We start from the raw sequence: 20246 nt of genomic DNA, 5'->3' as shown, positions 1-20246 counted from the left end.
GGTCGGGGTCAAATTCTTACGCTGACAAGCGTCCTAAGTTGGTTTTATCGTAGGCTGAGGCCACTGTAAGTTGGGGGACCACTGTACTCTAGAATGAATAAAATACGTCATTAAGCATGTCACGAGTGTTGCTGTGTTGTTGTTGTTGTTGTTGGGTGTATATGGGCCACTGAGACATAAGCCGTACATAGTGGTGGTGGAGGTGACAACAGAGGCAGTAGAAACTAGAAACGGGGGTGTTGTCAGTCGCCCTGTATAATTCCAACAACATTGGAGGAGTTAGGTTCATGCTGTCCTATTTCTATCGATTAATTGTTTAACTTACTTGCTACACTCTTAATGCTACACTTTATCGCTGGCTGGCGCTATAGCATTTATCGACTCATGCTGCTTTAGTATCGTACATGTCGTAGAATCACTGAATCACTGAAGAAGGCAAATTCTCCCCTTTCTCTTCCTCCTCCACTTTGGTACTCTGCTACGAGTTCTTTCTTGAATTCTATAGTCTTTCTCACCTTCTTTACCAAAGGGCTGGCACTAGTACAATACTTTACAATTTTTCATGTGTTTTATGATTGTTCATGGTTCAATAGGTTAAGGAAGCAGTATTGTATATTTCCCTACAATATATTGGAGCACCAAACATTCGTGATTTTTCAACATTCGCAAGGTTCTTGATCCCCTAACCCTCGCGAATGTTGAGGGAGACCTGTACTACATTGTAAAAAATCAATACCTGCACAAAACTGTTCTGACTTATACTCAATTGTAACAATCTCATATTGTAAACTACGTTCAAAATGGCCCATTGTAATATTCCCATATTATAATTTAAGTCAATTTACTGTTTGCTATATATAAAAACAGATGTACAACTTTAACAAACTATGACCAAGTTGTCTAGTGTTAAGTAGTCCATAACCCATTAAATTTGGTCTGCCTGTAATGCCTAGGCATGATAGTGGCTCTCTTTGCACTGCAAATCATTATTGTAATTACACACTTTAAACTATCTATGTAAATAGGACTCCCTACAACATGTCAATCACACTGTAAACTTCCAGAGAAATAAAAATTTGAATCTGAATTTGAAATGAAAGGTACAGAAAGGCCCAACTTTATGGCACTTTGCCTAACGGTGCTTCGCTAAGACGGACATTTCAAATTATACCCAAAAATTTGCTTATGGCCCGATTCACTATTACGCCGACCACCTACCACCCATCCACTTTGTTTACATGTTCTGTGAGCTCTGCATCTCTCAATTACATCTGGAAACTTTCCAAAGTTTCAAGTGTTTCAAAGTTATTGCATATTTTATATGTATGCACTCTTTTAGGGTAGTTGTGATAAAAAGAGGAGTCATAAGGCTCTTACTTTAAGTGCAAAGTTAGATATGATTAAACTAAGTCAGGAAGGTAGTACTATGTCTATGGCTGTGATAGTACATTTACCTATATGTAAATAAACTTACTGTGCTAGCGTGCAGGTACAGTGGAACCTCAATCGTCAAATGGACTAGTAGTCAAACAAATCAGTTTTCGAACATGGAATTCGGTCCTGATTTTCGTACTATGTGGTCTTGGCTGTCGACCGGCAATGCTTGGATCAAGTGATCACCAGACAGAGTCCACAGTGTGGGTCTCAATCAGTATAGTGACTAACATGTATGCTGTAAACATCTCGAACTCTTGCTGTTTATCTTGTGAAGGTAATGAAACCAAAAGTATGAAATTTGATGTAAGGCTTACGGAATCACGCTATCGTGAAGCTAGCAGTCTCAGTGATAGTTAGGCATTGGTGATTTTGCTCACTTTGAGCCCTATTTTGGGCCAATTCCATTGTTTCAGTCGACCAAACTCATAGCAATTTTGCTAGAACTCCTTTTATTCTATCTATTGAGTACAAGAAACTGCCCATTTACTTATTTCAACTACCCAATGAAGTGATCTGAAATTACTGATTTGGCCAATTTCACACAAAATTCAAGAAAGGCCAATTTCAAAATAGGGTCCAACATAAACAATGCAGACATTCCTGGCACTAAAATAACATTGTATCTGTTCATTAGTCATGTTTCCAGGCCCCTCTTATATTACACTTGCTTTCATTTTGAATTTTTATACACACAAAAAATAGAAGATTTACTGTTGTTCAGACTACTGCGTAAGTGTAATAACTGTATAAATAATATCAGCACATTTGTGAATGCATATTAGACCCACCAGTTGACATGTATTGGACGCGTGATATGATTTGTTTATTCTTGAACATCTGCAAAAATCGAACATCCATGCTGCTTTGAGCTCAATTTCAAGCTACGTTTAGTCTTTAAACCATTCAAAATCATCTATATTTCTGTAATATATCTTCCATTCTATCAAATGAGACCAAGGAAATGAGAATTCAACCATAAATACCATAAGAAAATACACCACAAATTTGCTGCTTTAAACCAAAAACAAGGTCACTTTTTTTTCTCATTATGCACTGCATGCTGCAGTTTTTTTTTTTTATACTGCAGACACTGACCATGCAGACCCATTCTCTCATAGGTAGGCCTACCAGCTTTCTCCCGCAAGATTTGAAGCCGCTAGAATTTTGCCATTAGCCCTCCTCTGACAGGTAAGAGGCGGTTAAATTTTCATTTACTGTACAGTAATTCAGTTAGATTTTCATTTAGTATTCATTTTTACAGCTTCTGTGTGCTGTATAATTGTATACATTATTTTATGTCCTACTGTAGTTAGTACATTATTATTAATAAATTATACTGTCATTCTTATGGGAAAAATTGGTTTGGTTGTCGACATTTTGGTTGTCGAATTGACATTTGGAACGAATTAAGTTTGACAACAGAGGTTCCCCTGTACAGTGAAATCACTATCTGGCATCATTACAAAGTAGGGAGCTGTTCAAGTACCGAGGTTCCACTGTAATAATAATAATAATAATAATAATAATAATAATAATAATAATAATAATAATAATAATAATAATAATAATAATAATAATATAATAATAATTGCTCTGGGGCACTTTATTCATCGTATATTATTTTAATTTAGACATTTTCTTTAATCCATCTATGACAGTTTTTCAAAATTATATAAGAAACATGCTACATATTACATTACATAAACATAATACATACAACCATACTACAACAAACTGATATGACTGTGAGGTGTGGTAGCTGGGTAGGTGTAAAGGAGTGTTAGACAATAATTACAACAAGATGTTCTCTCTAGTACAACACCACCAGAGAAACTGTGAATATTACTGGGGGAACATAACTGTAGAAAAACACTCCTTTGGTATGCCTTCACTCATAAAAAGCATCACTCGTTCTCAAAAGGGTGTGTTGCATGAGCCAGGGAGTGTTGCTGTTATACAGGCTAATGCACCAACACAAAGACAGCTTGCACACAATGCCAGGTGTTTGTAACGGCCAGTGGACAGGTATTAATATACGTTCATCTGACCATCCACCACCCATCCACTCTCAGTTTGTTTACATCCTCCGTGAGTTTTACATCTCTCATTCAGTCTGGAAACTTTCCAAAGTGTACGGTAGGGTTATTATTGAAAGAATTAGAGGTAAGACAGAAGGTAGAATTGCAGATGAGCAAGGAGGTTTTAGAGTGGGTAGGGGATGTGTAGATCAAATGTTAGGGAAGTTTTTATTGCATTTATGGATTTAGAAAAGGCATATGACAGAGTGGATAGGGAAGCAATGTGGCAGATGTTGCAAGTGCATGGAATAGGTGGTACGTTACTAAATGCTGTAAAGAGTTTTTATGAGGATAGTGAGGCTCAGGTTAGGGTGTGTAGAAGAGAGGGAGACTATTTCCCGGTAAAAGTAGGTCTTAGACAGGGATGTGTAATGTCACCATGGTTGTTTAATATATTTATAGACAGGGTTGAAAAAGAAGTAAATGCTAGGGTGTTCGGGAGAGGGGTGGGATTAAATTATGGGGAATTAAATACAAGTTACTTTTTGCTGATAATACTGTGCTTATGGGAGATTCTAAAGAAAAATTGCAAAGGTTAGTGGACGAATTTGGGTGTGTGTGTAAAGGTAGAAAGTTGAAAGTGAACATAGAAAAGAGTAAGGTGATGAGGGTATCAAATGATTTAGATAAAGAAAAATTGGATATCAAACTGGGGAGATGTATGGAAGAAGTGATTGTTTTCAGATATTTGGGAGTTGACGTGTCAGTGGATGGATTTATGAAGGATGAGGTTAATCATAGAATTGATGAAAGAAAAAAGGCAAGTGGTGCATTGAGGTATATGCAGATGCAAAAAATGTTATCTATGGAGGCAAAGAAGGGAATGTATGAAAGTATAGTAGTACCAACACTCTTTTATGGGTGTGAAGCTAGAGTTGTAAATGCTGCAGCGAGGAGGCGGTTGGAGGCAGTGGAGATGTCCTGTCTAATGGCAATGTGTGGTGTAAATATTATGCAAAAAACTCGAAGTGTGGAAATTAGGAGGTGTGGAGTTAATAAAAGTATTAGTCAGAAGGCTGAAGAGGGTTTGTTGAGGTGGTTTGGTCTTTTAGAGAGAATGGATCAAAGTAGAATGACATGGAGAGCATATAAATCTGTAGGGGAAGGAAGGCGGGGTAGGGGTCATCCTCGAAAAGGTTGGAGGGAGGGGGTAAAGGAGGTTTTGTGGGCCAGGGGCTTGGACTTCCAGCAAGCATGCATGAGAGTGTTAGATAGGAGTGATTGGAGATGAATGGTATTCGGGACCTGGCGAGCTGTTGGAGTGTGAGCAGGGTAATATTTAGTGAAGAGATTCAGGAAAACCGGTTATTTTATATAGCCAGACTTGAGTCCTGGAAATGGGAAGTACAATGCCTACACTTTAAAGGAGGGGTTTAGGATATTGGCACTTTTGGAGGGATATGTTGTGTATCTTTATACGTATATACAGTGGAACCTTGACTTACGAGTTCAATCTGTTCCAGGAGCTAGCTCGTAACTCAATTTATTCGTATATCAAATTAATTTTCCTCATTTAAATTAATTGATAAGCCATTAATTCGTTCCTGCACTCTGGAGAGACCAGAAAAAATACCTGAATATGATGCTATTATCAACTTAACAGCTTATTTATCTATCACAATTCATCTAACATGACATAATAATCAATATAATTAGCACAGAAACATGATTTGTACTCTAGAATGAATAAAATAGGCCATAATATGGTGGCAGAGGAAGTGGCAGCAGCAGAAGCGTTGGCCATTTCTGTCACAATTTGACTATAGTATCATCCCATGTTCTTACTGTAAGAGAAAATGGAGTACTTTCGAGGCTAACTGCAGTAGATCACTAGGACCCATGGTTAGAAAAAAGAAATTTGGTCAAATGACTAAAAAAAATGCAAACAAGCACGAGAGAACTGCCTCCCACAGGGATGTAAACATGTTTACTGCTGTATGTAAAGTAAAAGGACACAAGTGCAACTAACGTGACATTTTTTTGTGGCAACGTTTCGCTCTCCAGGAGCTTTGTCAAGCCATAACGGCTTGACAAAGCGGCCACCTTGTTGTGTAGCAGCCGGGGAGCCCTCCCACCATCCCCTACCACTCCCCGACACCATCCCCCACCTTCCCAGCATTCCTAATTCATACATGTCCAGTCTTTCTCTGCTACAAGACAGCTGTGTTTGTCAATTGTGTTATGATATTTTAATTACTATATTTTGTATCTGCCAAGCAATCATGACACCCAGTAGCCATACTAGTGTTGCTGAAAGTGGCATGAAGAGGTATAAGCACTTAAGTCTTAGAATTCACAAAGATATTAGACAAGAGTTAGAGCAAAGGAAGGGGTAGCAGTAATGTTAAATGATCAGTTATGGAAGGAGAAAAGAGAATATGAATGTGTAAATTCAAGATTTATGTGGATTAAAGTAAAGGTTGGATGCGAGAAGTGGGTCATAATAAGCGTGTATGCACCTGGAGAAGAGACGAATGCAGAGGAGAGAGAGAGATTCTGGGAGATGTTAAGTGAATGTATAGGAGCCTTTGAACCAAGTGAGAGAGTAATTGTGGTAGGGGACCTGAATGCTAAAGTAGGAGAAACTTTTAGAGAGGGTGTGGTAGGTAAGTTTGGGGTGCCAGGTGAAAATGATAATGGGAGCCCTTTGATTGAACTTTGTATAGAAAGGGGTTTAGTTATAGGTAATACATATTTTAAGAAAAAGAGGATAAATAAGTATACAAGACATGATGTAGGGCGAAATGACAGTAGTTTGTTGGATTATGTATTGGTAGATAAAAGACTGTTGAGTAGACTTCAGGATGTACATGTTTATAGAGGGGCCACAGATATATCAGATCACTTTCTAGTTGTAGCTACACTGAGAGTAAAAGGTAGATGGGATACAAGGAGAATAGAAGCATCAGGGAAGAGAGAGGTGAAGGTTTATAAACTAAAAGAGGAGGCAGTTAGGGTAAGATATAAACAGCTATTGGAGGATAGATGGGCTAATGAGAGCATAGGCAATGGGGTCGAAGAGGTATGGGGTAGGTTTAAAAATGTAGTGTTAGAGTGTTCAGCAGAAGTTTGTGGTTACAGGAAAGTGGGTGCGGGAGGGAAGAGGAGCGATTGGTGGAATGATGATGTAAAGAGAGTAGTAAGGGAGAAAAAGTTAGCATATGAGAAGTTTTTACAAAGTAGAAGTGATGCAAGGAGGGAAGAGTATATGGAGAAAAAGAGAGAGGTTAAGAGAGTGGTGAAGCAATGTAAAAAGAGAGCAAATGAGAGAGTGGGTGAGATGTTATCAACAAATTTTGTTGAAAATAAGAAAAAGTTTTGGAGTGAGATTAACAAGTTAAGAAAGCCTAGAGAACAAATGGATTTGTCAGTTAAAAATAGGAGAGGAGAGTTATTAAATGGAGAGTTAGAGGTATTGGGAAGATGGAGGGAATATTTTGAGGAATTGTTAAATGTTGATGAAGATAGGGAAGCTGTGATTTCGTGTATAGGGCAAGGAGGAACAACATCTTGTAGGAGTGAGGAAGAGCCAGTTGTGAGTGTGGGGGAAGTTCGTGAGGCAGTAGGTAAAATGAAAGGGGGTAAGGCAGCCGGGATTGATGGGATAAAGATAGAAATGTTAAAAGCAGGTGGGGATATAGTTTTGGAGTGGTTGGTGCAATTATTTAATAAATGTATGGAAGAGGGTAAGGTACCTAGGGATTGGCAGAGAGCATGCATAGTTCCTTTGTATAAAGGCAAAGGGGATAAAAGAGAGTGCAAAAATTATAGGGGGATAAGTCTGCTGAGTATACCTGGTAAAGTGTATGGTAGAGTTATTATTGAAAGAATTAAGAGTAAGACGGAGAATAGGATAGCAGATGAACAAGGAGGCTTTAGGAAAGGTAGGGGGTGTGTGGACCAGGTGTTGACAGTGAAACATATAAGTGAACAGTATTTAGATAAGGCTAAAGAGGTCTTTGTGGCATTTATGGATTTGGAAAAGGCGTATGACAGGGTGGATAGGGGGGCAATGTGGCAGATGTTGCAAGTGTATGGTGTAGGAGGTAGGTTACTGAAAGCAGTGAAGAGTTTTTACGAGGATAGTGAGGCTCAAGTTAGAGTATGTAGGAAAGAGGGAAATTATTTCCCAGTAAAAGTAGGCCTTAGACAAGGATGTGTGATGTCACTGTGGTTGTTTAATATATTTATAGATGGGGTTGTAAGAGAAGTAAATGCGAGGGTCTTGACAAGAGGCGTGGAGTTAAAAGATAAAGAATCACACACAAAGTGGGAGTTGTCACAGCTGCTCTTTGCTGATGACACTGTGCTCTTGGGAGATTCTGAAGAGAAGTTGCAGAGATTGGTGGATGAATTTGGTAGGGTGTGCAAAAGAAGAAAATTAAAGGTGAATACAGGAAAGAGTAAGGTTATGAGGATAACAAAAAGATTAGGTGATGAAAGATTGAATATCAGATTGGAGGGAGAGAGTATGGAGGAGGTGAATGTATTCAGATATTTGGGAGTGGACGTGTCAGCGGATGGGTCTATGAAAGATGAGGTGAATCATAGAATTGATGAGGGAAAAAGAGTGAGTGGTGCACTTAGGAGTCTGTGGAGACAAAGAACTTTGTCCTTGGAGGCAAAGAGGGGAATGTATGAGAGTATAGTTTTACCAACGCTCTTATATGGGTGTGAAGCATGGGTGATGAATGTTGCAGCGAGGAGAAGGCTGGAGGCAGTGGAGATGTCATGTCTGAGGGCAATGTGTGGTGTGAATATAATGCAGAGAATTCGTAGTTTGGAAGTTAGGAGGAGGTGCGGGATTACCAAAACTGTTGTCCAGAGGGCTGAGGAAGGGTTGTTGAGGTGGTTCGGACATGTAGAGAGAATGGAGCGAAACAGAATGACTTCAAGAGTGTATCAGTCTGTAGTGGAAGGAAGGCGGGGTAGGGGTCGGCCTAGGAAAGGTTGGAGAGAGGGGGTAAAGGAGGTTTTGTGTGCGAGGGGCTTGGACTTCCAGCAGGTATGCATGAGCGTGTTTGATAGTGAATGGAGACAAATGGTTTTTAATACTTGACGTGCTGTTGGAGTGTGAGCAAAGTAACATTTATGAAGGGGTTCAGGGAACCCGGCAGGCCGGACTTGAGTCCTGGAGATGGGAAGTACAGTGCCTGCACTCTGAAGGAGGGGTGTTAATGTTGCAGTTTAAAAACTGTAGTGTAAAGCACCCTTCTGGCAAGACAGTGATGGAGTGAATGATGGTGAAAGTTTTTCTTTTTCGGGCCACCCTGCCTTGGTGGGAATCGGCCAGTGTGATAATAATAAAAAAAAAATTAGACAAGAGATAACCTGTAGCCCTAACTGAAGTGTTACTTTGTACACAGAAAAAGAGGTTAACATGAGTTTGTGTGACTGACTGAATGGCTGACTGACTGAATGATTGACTGGCTGAGTGACTGACTTTCTGAGTGACTTGACTGACTTACTGAATGACTTGACTGACTTACCGAGTGACTTACCGAATGACTTGACTGACTTACTGACTGACTTGACTGACTTACTGAATGACTTGACTGACTTACTGAATGACTTGACTGACTCTTTGAATGACTTGATTGACTGAATGACTTGACTGACTTACTGAATGACTTGATTGACTGAGTGACATGACTGACTTACTCGTAAGTTGGGACACTCCAAAGTCAAGGTTCCACTGTACTTCTAAACTATTATATTCTGAGCACCTCTGCAAAAACAGTGATTATGTGTGAGTGAGGTCAAAGTGTTGAATGATGATGAAAGTATTTTCTTTTTGGGGATTTTCTTTCTTTTGGGGTAACCCTGCCTCGGTAGGAGATGGCCGACTTGTTAAAGAAAAAGAAAAAAAAAAAAAAACATTGTATGTACTATTTTTGACACAATGACATCTAAGGGTAGTTGTGATAAACAGAGGAGTTGTAAGGCTCTGACTTTAAATGCCAAGTTAGAAATGATTAAACTCAGAGAACAAAGTATGTCGATGGCTGAGATAGGACATAAGCTTGGTTTGACTCATCAAACTTAAAGTGCTACACCAGTGGACACTAAAGTAATTAGGAAACGTGATAACTTTATTGCTGATTTTGAAACACTTAGACTGGTGTGGATTGAAGATTAAACTAGTTAAAACGTGCTTTTAAGCCAAGTCATTATTCAGCCATATACGTATATCCTCCTAACTTCCTACAATAAATACTACTCACCTTTCACCATACGTTAAGGCCGAAATTTTTTTAAGGTAAGTAATGAGTGTACTCTATGTGCATTGTACATTTTTCTTGCTAACTTAATATATGATAGTGTAAACATGTCATCCAGATTTTATATGCAATTAAAAGTGAAAAAAAAAGGACGATTCACTTTTCGGCAATTTTCAATTTATGACAGTAAACCTAACTTGCCGTGTACGTGGGGCCTTCCTGAAGTTTCATATACAGAAGGGCCCCGCTTATACAGCGGGTTATGTTCCAGGCTTACATTGTGTACAAGTTGTCTTCATGTTGGTGCAGTAGATTAAATAACAGCAACAATCTCATTCTCATGTAACACAGTTACCCCAGTAATACTATACTGTACACACTCTCTCTAGTATTGGACTAGAGAAAATGAATTCTTGTCGTCACTACTACAAGCCGCTTGGCTTTTAGTAGTGATGACAACCTTGTATTTATGTTGATTTGTTATACTATACATTTAGTTGTATTATGCTTATATGATTTGTAGCTTGTTTCTTATTAAAAAAATACCATAGATGGATTAATGAAAATGTCTATTTTAATGTAATATATGACATTTAAAGTGCCCCAGAGGAATTATTATTATTATCACTATTACTATTATCCTTACTGTGTCTTCAACAGCAGAGAAAGACTCTTAGTGATTTAAATGTGCACCTGAATGCCAGCACAGTGAGTAAGTTTATCTAGGTACAGGTACACATAAGTACAATTACAAGAGTATATATAAAATATGAAATAACTTTAAAATGCTTGAAATTCTGGAAAGTTTCCAGACGTAATCGAGAGATGCAGAGCTCGTGGAGGATGTTAAACAGAATGGCATGCGGATGCCATTAATAGTGAATCAGGGAGCTGAATAAACAAATTTTTGGTCATAACTTGAAATGTTTGTATTAGCAAATTGCCATAAAGTGAAGTGCCATAAAGCAGGGCCCTCCTGTATCTGCCAATAAGAACACTTTAAATCACTTACTAGGTTCTTCCTTTAAAGTTAGCAGACGGGCTTTGGCCTCTTCAAACTGTGCACTTAAGCCACTCATAAGTCGAACCTGAGTCGCAGCAGACCATGCTGGAATTCGCTGGTAAGGTGCTCCCAGAAGAGAACGAATACAGCACCTTGAAATTTGCATACAATGTACAATACATAAATAAGGGATGGAAAAATTGCAGTCAAAAAGTAATCAATAGGAAGGAGATATTTCACTTCCATTGAACATGAACTAAAAAAATTCCTAAGTGATATTGGCCTGAGTCAGAACAAAATGCAGTATGTACCCACTTTCCACAAGTGTTATGAAACCCCAATTTTTTTATTCAATTATTTTCTATAGAACCTAATTTTCATTTCTATATTATCAATCTGACAGCAGTGAATTGTTAAGCTGTCCAAACACCACCTAATAGTTTATACTATAATAATAATAATAATAATAATAATAATAATAATAATAATAATAATAATAATAATAATAACAATAATAATAATAATAATAATAATAATAATAATAATAATAATAATAATAATAGTAGTTTATTAGGACATGATACATAGTTGTACAAGGTATTATAGTAGTTGGGTGTACATGTCAAAAGCCCCTTGTATGCAGAGCAATATGGGAAGGCTTAAAATTAACTTAAGATTATTTAAGCTATAACAGATTTAATGGTAACAGTTACAGTAAACAATTTACAATGGAACCTCTACTTGCGAGTTTAATCCATTCCATGACCTTGCTCACAAGTGGATTTGCTCATTTGCAGAGTATTTCCCTCGTTTAAATTAACTGAAATGCAATTAATCCATTCCAGTGGAATTCTGTACAGGTCTCCCTCAACATTCGCGAGGGTTAGGGGATCAAGAACCTCGCGAACGTTGAAAAATCGTGAATGTTTGGTGCCCCAGTATATTGCAGGGAAATACAATACAATACTGCTTCCTTAACTTGTTGAACCATGAACAGTCATAAAATACATGAAAATGTCATAAAATATTGTGCTAAATAGTACATACATGTTAAGGTTAAATAACATTCTTCTTTCTTTCAACACACCGGCCATATCTCACCAAGGCAGGGTGGCCCAAAAGGAAAAATGAAAGCTTCTCCTTTTACATTTAGTAATATATACAGGAGAAGGAATTAGTAGCCCCTTGCTCCCAGCATTTTAGTCGCCTCTTACAACATGCGTGGCTTACGGAGGAAGAATTCTTTTCCCCTTCCCCATGGAGAGAACAGGAAATAAACAAGAACTAGTAAGAAAATAGAAGAAAATGCAGAGGGGTGTGTACATATATATATGCTTGTACATGTATGTGTAGTGTGACCTAAGTGTAAGAAGAAGTAGCAAGATGTACCTGAAATCTTGCATGTTTACAAGACAGAAAAATGGACACCAGCAATCCTACCATCATGTAAAACAATTACAGGCTTTCGTTTTACACTCACTTGGCAGGACGGTAGTACCTCCATGGGCGGTTGCTGTCTACCAACCTACTACCTAGGGTTTAATAACATGTATGTCATTAAATACCACTGCCTCAACCACTGCGGCGCACTGCTCATATTTTGGTACAATTTCTTTCTTCAATTCTATCGTTTTCTCAATTTCTTTACCAAAGGGCTGGCACTAGCAAGTTCCTTTGGGCCCACGGTTAATTAAGTAGCAGTTCCACTCAATCTACAAGCACCAAACACAATGAATTATTGTGAAATGTTTGGAAGAGCGCAGAGGCTAATGCTCACTCCAGCATAAACAAAGCCACACTGACTGACAATGCCTCAGCCACTTCCTCCACCACTGCTTCAACCCTTGTATTTTTGTAAAATTTCCTTCATCAATTTTATCGTATTATTACTATTATTCCTTTGCAGATGACACCCGTGGTGCTGTGGCTGACATTCTTGTCTATGTCAGATATGAGGATGAGAAACAAGATGGGAGCGAGTACTGTGCCTTGTGGAACAGAACTTTTCACTGTAGCTGCCTCAGACTTTACTCTGTTGACTACTACTCTTTGTGTTCTGTTTGTGAGGAAATTATAGATCCATCTACCAACTTTTCCTGTTATTCCTTTAGCACGCATTTTGTGCGCTATTACGCCATGGTCACACTTGTCGAAAGCTTTTGCAAAGTCTGTATATATTACATTTGCATTCTTTTTGTCTTCTAGTGCATCTAGGACCTTGTCGTAGTGATCCAGTAGTTGAAACAGACAGAATCGACTTGCTCTAAACCCATGTTGCCCTGGGTTGTGTAATTGATGGGTATTTGATGGGTGGTGATCTTGCTTCTTAGGACCCTTTCAAAGATTTTTATGATATGGGATGTTAGTGCTATCGGTCTGTAGTTCTTTGCTATTGCTTTACTGCCCCCCTTTGTGGAGTGGGGCTATGTCCGTTGTTTTTAGTAACTGTGGGACGACCCCCGTGTCCATGCTCCCTCTCCATAGGATGGTAAAAGTTCGTGATAGGGGCTTCTTGCAGTTCTTGATGAACACGAAGTTCTACGAGTCTGGCCCTGGGGTAGAGTGCATGGGCATGTCATTTATCGCCTGTTCGAAGTCATTTGGCATCAGGATAACATCAGATAGGCTTGTGTTAACCAAATTCTGTGGCTCTCTCATAAAAAATTCATTTTGATCTTTGACTCTCAGTCTGGTTAGCGGCTTGCTAAAAACTGAGTCATATTGGGACTTGAGTAGCTCACTCATTTCTTTGCTGTCATCTGTGTAAGACCCATCTTGTTTAAGTAGGGGCCCAATACTGGATTTTGTTCTTGACTTTGATTTGGCATAAGAAAAGAAATACAGTGGACCCCCGCATAACGTTGGCATCGCATAGTGTTAAATCCGCATAGCAATACATTTTATCACTAAAATTTTGCCTAGCATACATAGTGCTAAAAAATTCGCTCAACGCAATTTGTCCGAGACACGTCCATGCGGCCTGAGCCAGCCTCACTTGTAAACAATGCCAGTGGCATTGTTTACAAGCAAGCCTCTGGGGTAACATTCAAGCATACAATCGGAACATTTCGTATTATTATAGCCTTTTTATAGTGATTTCACCTGAAAAGTAAGTGACCATGGGCCCCAAGAAAGCTTCTAGTGCCAACTCTACAGGAATAAGGGTGAGAATTACTATGGAGATGAAGAAAGAGATCATTGCTAAATATGATAGTGGAGTGAGTGTCTCCGAGCTGGCCAGGTTGTATAGTAAACCCCAATCAACCATCGCTTCTATTGTGTCCAAGAGAACGGCAATCAAGGAAGCTGTTCTTGCCAAAGGTTTAACTGTGCTTTCGAAACAGAGATCACAAGTGATAGAAGATGTTGAGAGACTGTTATTGGTGTGGATAAACGAAAAATAGATAGCAGGAGATAGCATCTCTCAAGCGATCATAAGTGAAAAGGCTACGAAGTTGCACGAGGATTTAATTAGAAAAATGCCTGCAACTAGTGGTGATGCGAGTGAATTTAAGGCCAGCAAAGGTTGGTTTGAAAGATTTAAGAGGCGTAGTGGCATACATAGTGTGATAAGGCATGGTGAGGCTGCCAGTTCGGACCAAAAAGCAGCTGAAAAATATGTGCATGAATTCAAGGAGTACATAGACAGTGAAGGACTGAAACCTGAACAAGTGTTTGTGACGAAACAGGCCTGTTTTGGAAGAAAATGCCAAGCAGGACCTACATTACTTAGGAGGAAAAGGCACTCCCAGGACATAAGCCTATGAAAGACAGGCTTACTCTTCTCATGTGTGCCAATGCTAGTGGTGATTGCAAAGTGAAGCCTTTATTAGTGTATCACTCTGAAACTCCCAGAGCGTTCAGGCAAAAGAATATCCTCAAGGCTAATTTGTGTGTGCTGTGGAGGGCAAACAATAAGGCATGGGTCACTAGGGACTTTTTCTATGACTGGTTACACCAAGCATTTGCCCCCACTGTGAAAAATTACCTAACTGAAAAGAAATTAGACCTTAAGTGCCTCCTGCTGTTAGACAATGCCCCTGGTCATCCTACAGACTTGGCAGAGCGACTTTGTGGGGACATGAGCTTCATTAAGGTGAAGTTTTTGCCTCCTAATACCACTCCTCTCCTGCAGCCCATGGACCAGCAGGTTATTGCAAACTTCAAAAAATTGTACACAAAAGCTCTGTTTGAAAGGTGCTTAGTAGTGACCTCTGAAACTCAATTGACTCTAAGAGAGTTTTGGAGAGAGCACTTTAATATCCTCAATTGTGTAAACCTTATAGGTAAGGCTTGGGAGGGAGTGACTAAGAAGACCTTGAACTCTGCTTGGAAGAAACTGTGGCCAGAATGTGTAGACCAAAGGGATTCTGAAGGATTTGAGGCTAACCCTGAGAATCCTATGCCAGTTGAGGAATCAATTGTGGCATTGGGGAAGTCCTTGGGGTTGGAGGTTAGTGGGGAGGAAGTGAAAGAGTTGGTGGAGGAGGACAATGAAGAACTAACCACTGATGAGCTGCTAGATCAACTTCAACAGCAAGAGGCCACACATGAGGAAATTGCTTCGGAGGAGGGGAGAGAGAAATTGAAGAAGTTGCCTACTTCAAAGATTAAGGAAATGTGTGCAAAGTGGCTTGAAGTGCAAACCTTCATGGATGAAAATCACCCTTAGACAGCTATTGCAAGCCGTGCTGGTGGCTATTACACTGACTCTGTTGTGAAACACTTTAGTAAAGTCATACAGGAACGAGAGGTACAGGCCACTATGGACAGATACGTTGTGTGACAGAAGTCCAGTGACTCTGAAGATGGTCCTAATGGCATTAAAAGAAGGGAAGCAACCCCGGAAAAGGACTTGACACCTCAAGTCCTAATGGAAGGGGATTCCCCTTCTAAACACTAAAACCATCCAGTCTCCCCTCCTCCCATCCCATCAATCATCACCACATCTTTAATAAAGGTAAGTGTCATGTAACTGTGCATGTTTTCTTAAGTTTGTGTGTATTAAAATTAATATTTCATGTGGTAAAAATATTTCTTTTCATACTTTTGGGTGTCTTGCATGGATTAATTTGATTTCCATTATTTCTTATGGGGAAAATTAATTCGCATAACGATATTTTCGCCTAACATTGAGCTCTCAGGAACGGATTAATAGCGTTATGCGGGGGTCCACTGTACTTTGGGTTTCTTCCAATTTCATTTATGGCTTTTAGTTCTTCCCGCGATTCCTGACTCCTATAAGATTCCTTTAGCTTAAGTTCGATGTTTGCTATTTCTCTGACCAGTTACTCCCTAGCATTTCAGATATATTGGCCTCTTCTAGCTGCTCTGTTATTCTTTTCCATCGCCTGTAAAGGGACCACCTGTCTCTTTCTATTTTACATCTACTCCTCCTTTTTCTTAAAGGAATAAGCCTTAAGCATACATCAAGTGCCACCGAGTTAATCTGTTCTAGGCATAAGTTGGGGTTTGTGTTGCTTAGTCTATCTTCCCAGCTTATATTGTTTAGGACTTGGTTTACTTGGTCCCACTTTATGTTCTTGTTAGTGAAGTTGAATTTGGTGAAGGCTCCCTCGTGACTAATCTCATTTTCTCGGTCTGGGGCTCAGCGCATACATGTCTGAATCTTGATTATGTTGTGATCTGAGTATATTGTTTTTGATATGGTGACATTTTGCATCAGATCATCATTGTTAGAGAAGATGAGGTCTAGTGTATTCTCCAGTCTAGTAGGCTCCATTATTTGCTGGTTTACCTGGAATTTACCTGGAGAGAGTTCCGGAGGTCAACGCCCCCGCAGCCCGGTCTGTGACCAGGCCTCCTGGTGGATCAGAGCCTGATCAACCAGGCTGTTGCTGCTGGCTGCACGCAAACCAACGTACGAGCCACAGCCCGGCTGATCAGGAACTGACTTTAGGTGCTTGTCCAGTGCCAGCTTGAAGACTGCCAGGGGTCTGTTGGTAATCCCCCTTATGTGTGCTGGGAGGCAGTTGAACAGTCTTGGGCCCCTGACACTTATTGTATGGTCTCTTAACGTGCTAGTGACACCCCTGCTTTTCATTGGGGGGATGGTGCATCGTCTGCCAAGTCTTTTGCTTTCGTAGTGAGTGATTTTCGTGTGCAAGTTTGGTACTAGTCCCTCTAGGACTTTCCAGGTGTATATAATCATGTATCTCTCCCTCCTGCATTCCAGGGAATACAGACATAGGAACCTCAAGCGCTCCCAGTAATTGAGGTGTTTTATCTCCGTTATGCGCGCCGTGAAAGTTCTCCGTACATTTTCTAGGTCGGCAATTTCACCTGCCTTGAAAGGTGCTGTTAGTGTGCAGCAATATTCCAGCCTAGATAGTTGAATTTTGTGCAGAGATTTAAAAGCTCCTGTGTGTTTGAGTTGTCGTCAGAGCTGCCTCCTAGTGTTATCACTGCAACAACATTATTTGTTATATTCCTCCATTTTAGGTGCCTCAAGTTGAAATCCCCCCAGGAGCAAGATGTTGGGGGCAGGAGCTAGAAGATTTTCCAGACAGTGGTCAATTTTTAACAGCTGTTCCTGGAATTGCTGGGACGTTACATCCGGAGGCTTGTAGACTACCACAATGACTAGGTTGTGGTTCTTGATCTTTACTGCTAAAACTTCCACTACATCATTTGAGGCATTAAGCAGTTCTGTGCAAATAAGTGACTCTGCGATATACAGGCCAACCCCCCTCCCCACCTTTGCCTGTTCACTCTGTCACATCTGTATAGGTTGTAACCTGGGATCCATATTTCATTGTCCAAGTGATCCTTTATGTGGGTCTCTGAAAGCCGCAAACATTGCATTTGCCTCTGCAAGCAGTCCACGGATGAAAGGTATTTTGTTTTTCGTTGCTGGCTTTAGACCCTGTATATTTGCAAAGAATGTCATCGGACTGGTGGTATTGGTGGTACTGGGGGGGACTTTTTTTTCCGGCACTAGTATCTGTAGCTGTTGGTTTGGAGTGGAGGCCATTGACTGTGGTTCCACTCCAGAAATGACTGGATTTGGCGTGCGATTTCTGCCATTTCCTGCCAGCTTTTTTTCCTTCCTGGCACTAAAAAACCTCTCCCTCTTGAGTGGCTGTGGCTACCCAGGTTTTCCCATGGCCTGGATGTTTTGTATCTTTTTGTCCCCTTTAGATGGTGTGCCTGGCAATTTAAGTTATAGCACAGTCTTTCCTGTACTGAAGAGGGGCACATTTCAGGGAGAAAAACTTACAGGAAGGGAGTTTGCATTTTCCTGTTGTCATATGGGCATGGCATTTTCTAGGGTGGTCAAAGTTGCACGTCCAATCTGTTTTTCCAGATTTCCCATGCCTGCAGATACCAAGTGCATAGTATGTGCACAGGCTTGGTTTCCGTTTGCCTTGCCTATGGTTTCAATGGTTGTATTCTCGTTTCATTTGGTCTCTTGTGATAGAATGTAAGATATACACCTACCATCCGACTTACGACCTGCTCGACTTACGACCACTTGACTTACGACCGTGTTTTTTATGCCAAATTTCTGGGAAATAAACAACTATTTGTGTTGTACACAGTGTTTATCCTAAACCTTACAGTATAAAATACAGTACTAACAGCATAAAAAGTAAAACATGAAATACCAAAATAAAACAATAAAATAAAGTCATTACAAAAATGTTTTGTTGATATTCAGTAGTAAAGTTCGACTTACGACCGGTTTCTCGGAACCGAATTCGGTCGTAAGTCGGATGATAGGTGTACTACATAAATATGATTTTAATTGGTTTCACGATGAAAAGTACCTTGAAATTGAGCTCAAAATAGCAGAAATGTTTGATTCTTTGGCGATATCTATGGTAGACATCATGAGGTAGCAATGGCAGACAACATGAAGCAGCAGTGGCAGATAACATGAAGCAGCAGTGGCAGACATCATGAAGCAGCAGAGGCAAAGTGTAGCATTAAGAGTGTAGCAAATTAAGTGTAGTATTAAGAGTGTAGCAATTAACTGAAGCACTCTGACTTTTTTTTTTTGGGTTATCCTAGGTTCTCTACACATGTAGTCAGGAGCAGGAATGGCCGCTGTGGTGGGCCTATAAACCCCAACAACAACAATGGCAGCTGTCACCATCACAAGCCACAAACATAATGACATGTATTTTATTCACTCTAGTGTATAAACACTGATCTCTGGCTGAAGGAGACTCGAACCTACGAACCTTGGAACAAGGTACGCAGTGCTTTACCAATCTACCCACATTGGACCAATACCTTGGAGTCCAGCTTGCGCTAGACTTTGATCCAAGGCGGCCAGCTTTCAGGGAGAAGGCTTACAGCTTTTCATCTCATCCCCTGCATGCATCAGCCTTACTAGAGATATTAACAATGCAAGGAATTTGCAAGAGCAGGCAAAATATACACAAACACTGATCTCTGGCTGAAGGAGACTCGAACCTACGAACCTCAGAACAAGGTACGCAGTGCTTTACCAATCTACCCACACTGGACAAATACCTTGGAATTCAGCTTGCGCTAGACTTTGTATCTCTAGTAAGGCTGATGCATGCAGGGGATGAGATGAAAAACTGTAAGCCATCTCCCTGAAAGCTGGCTGCCTTGGATCAAAGTCTAGCACAAGCTGGACTCCAAGGTATTGGTCCAATGTGGGTAGATTGGTAAAGCACTGCGTACCTTGTTCCAAGGTTCGTAGGTTTGAGTCTCCTTCAGCCAGAGATCAGTGTTTGTGTATATTTCGCCTGCTCTTGTGAATTCCTTGCATTCTAGTGTATATATCATGTTTCTATGTTATTAATATTGTTTAGTATGTCATATTACATGAATTGTAATAGATAAATAAGCTGCAGAGATGATATTAGGGGAATTATTAAAGTATTTTCTCGTGCCTGGAATTCCACTGGAACAAATTAATTCCTTTTCATTTAATTTAAATGAGGAAAATTGACTCTGCAAACAAGCAAATCCAGTTGCCAGCAAGGTCATGGAACGGATTAAACTCGTAAGTAGAGGTTCCACTGCACTTCATGAATAATTTCGCTAATATCATCTATACGGCTTATTTATCTATCACAGTTCATCTAATATGACATAAACAAAATGAATAACACAGAAACATGATATATATACTCTAGAATGAATAAAATATGTCATTATGTAACAGGTGGAGGCGGCCACAACTGCTCCCTCTTTGTTGTGGTTAACACTGCCATCTAGTGACAGCCTTTTGAAGCCGTCCATTATTATAATTATTATATGTAGTACATTATTATTATATATGTATCATTATTATACATATACAGTGGACCCTTGACCAACGATGGCATCGTATAACGTTAAATCCGACTAGCGATACATTTTAACGCAAAAATTTTGCCTCGAGTAGCGCTAAAAAACTCGACCAACGCAATTCGTTCTGTTCGAGATGCGTCCACGTGTGGCCTGCGCAGTGTTTACAAGCCAGCCACCGCGGTCGCATCCAAACATACAATCGGAACATTTCAT

General features: G+C 39.9%; 1 protein-coding gene across 3 annotated transcripts in view; it reads right to left on the bottom strand.

Annotated features, from left to right (window-relative positions):
- The window catches only part of LOC128694615 (enoyl-CoA delta isomerase 2-like), a 223433-nt gene that overhangs the window by 179594 nt on the left and 23593 nt on the right, over positions 1-20246 (bottom strand). For all 3 annotated transcript variants that reach the window (XM_070088394.1, XM_070088385.1, XM_070088389.1), the window contains exon 2: positions 10749-10891. In XM_070088394.1, the coding sequence (XP_069944495.1) occupies positions 10749-10891 (143 nt within the window). The remainder of the gene's footprint in view (positions 1-10748; positions 10892-20246) is intronic.

The sequence above is a fragment of the Cherax quadricarinatus genome, chromosome 2, assembly GCF_038502225.1.
Source record: "Cherax quadricarinatus isolate ZL_2023a chromosome 2, ASM3850222v1, whole genome shotgun sequence".
NCBI classification, from domain to species: Eukaryota; Metazoa; Arthropoda; class Malacostraca; order Decapoda; family Parastacidae; genus Cherax; species Cherax quadricarinatus.
This window is presented reverse-complemented; position numbering and strand designations above follow the sequence as displayed.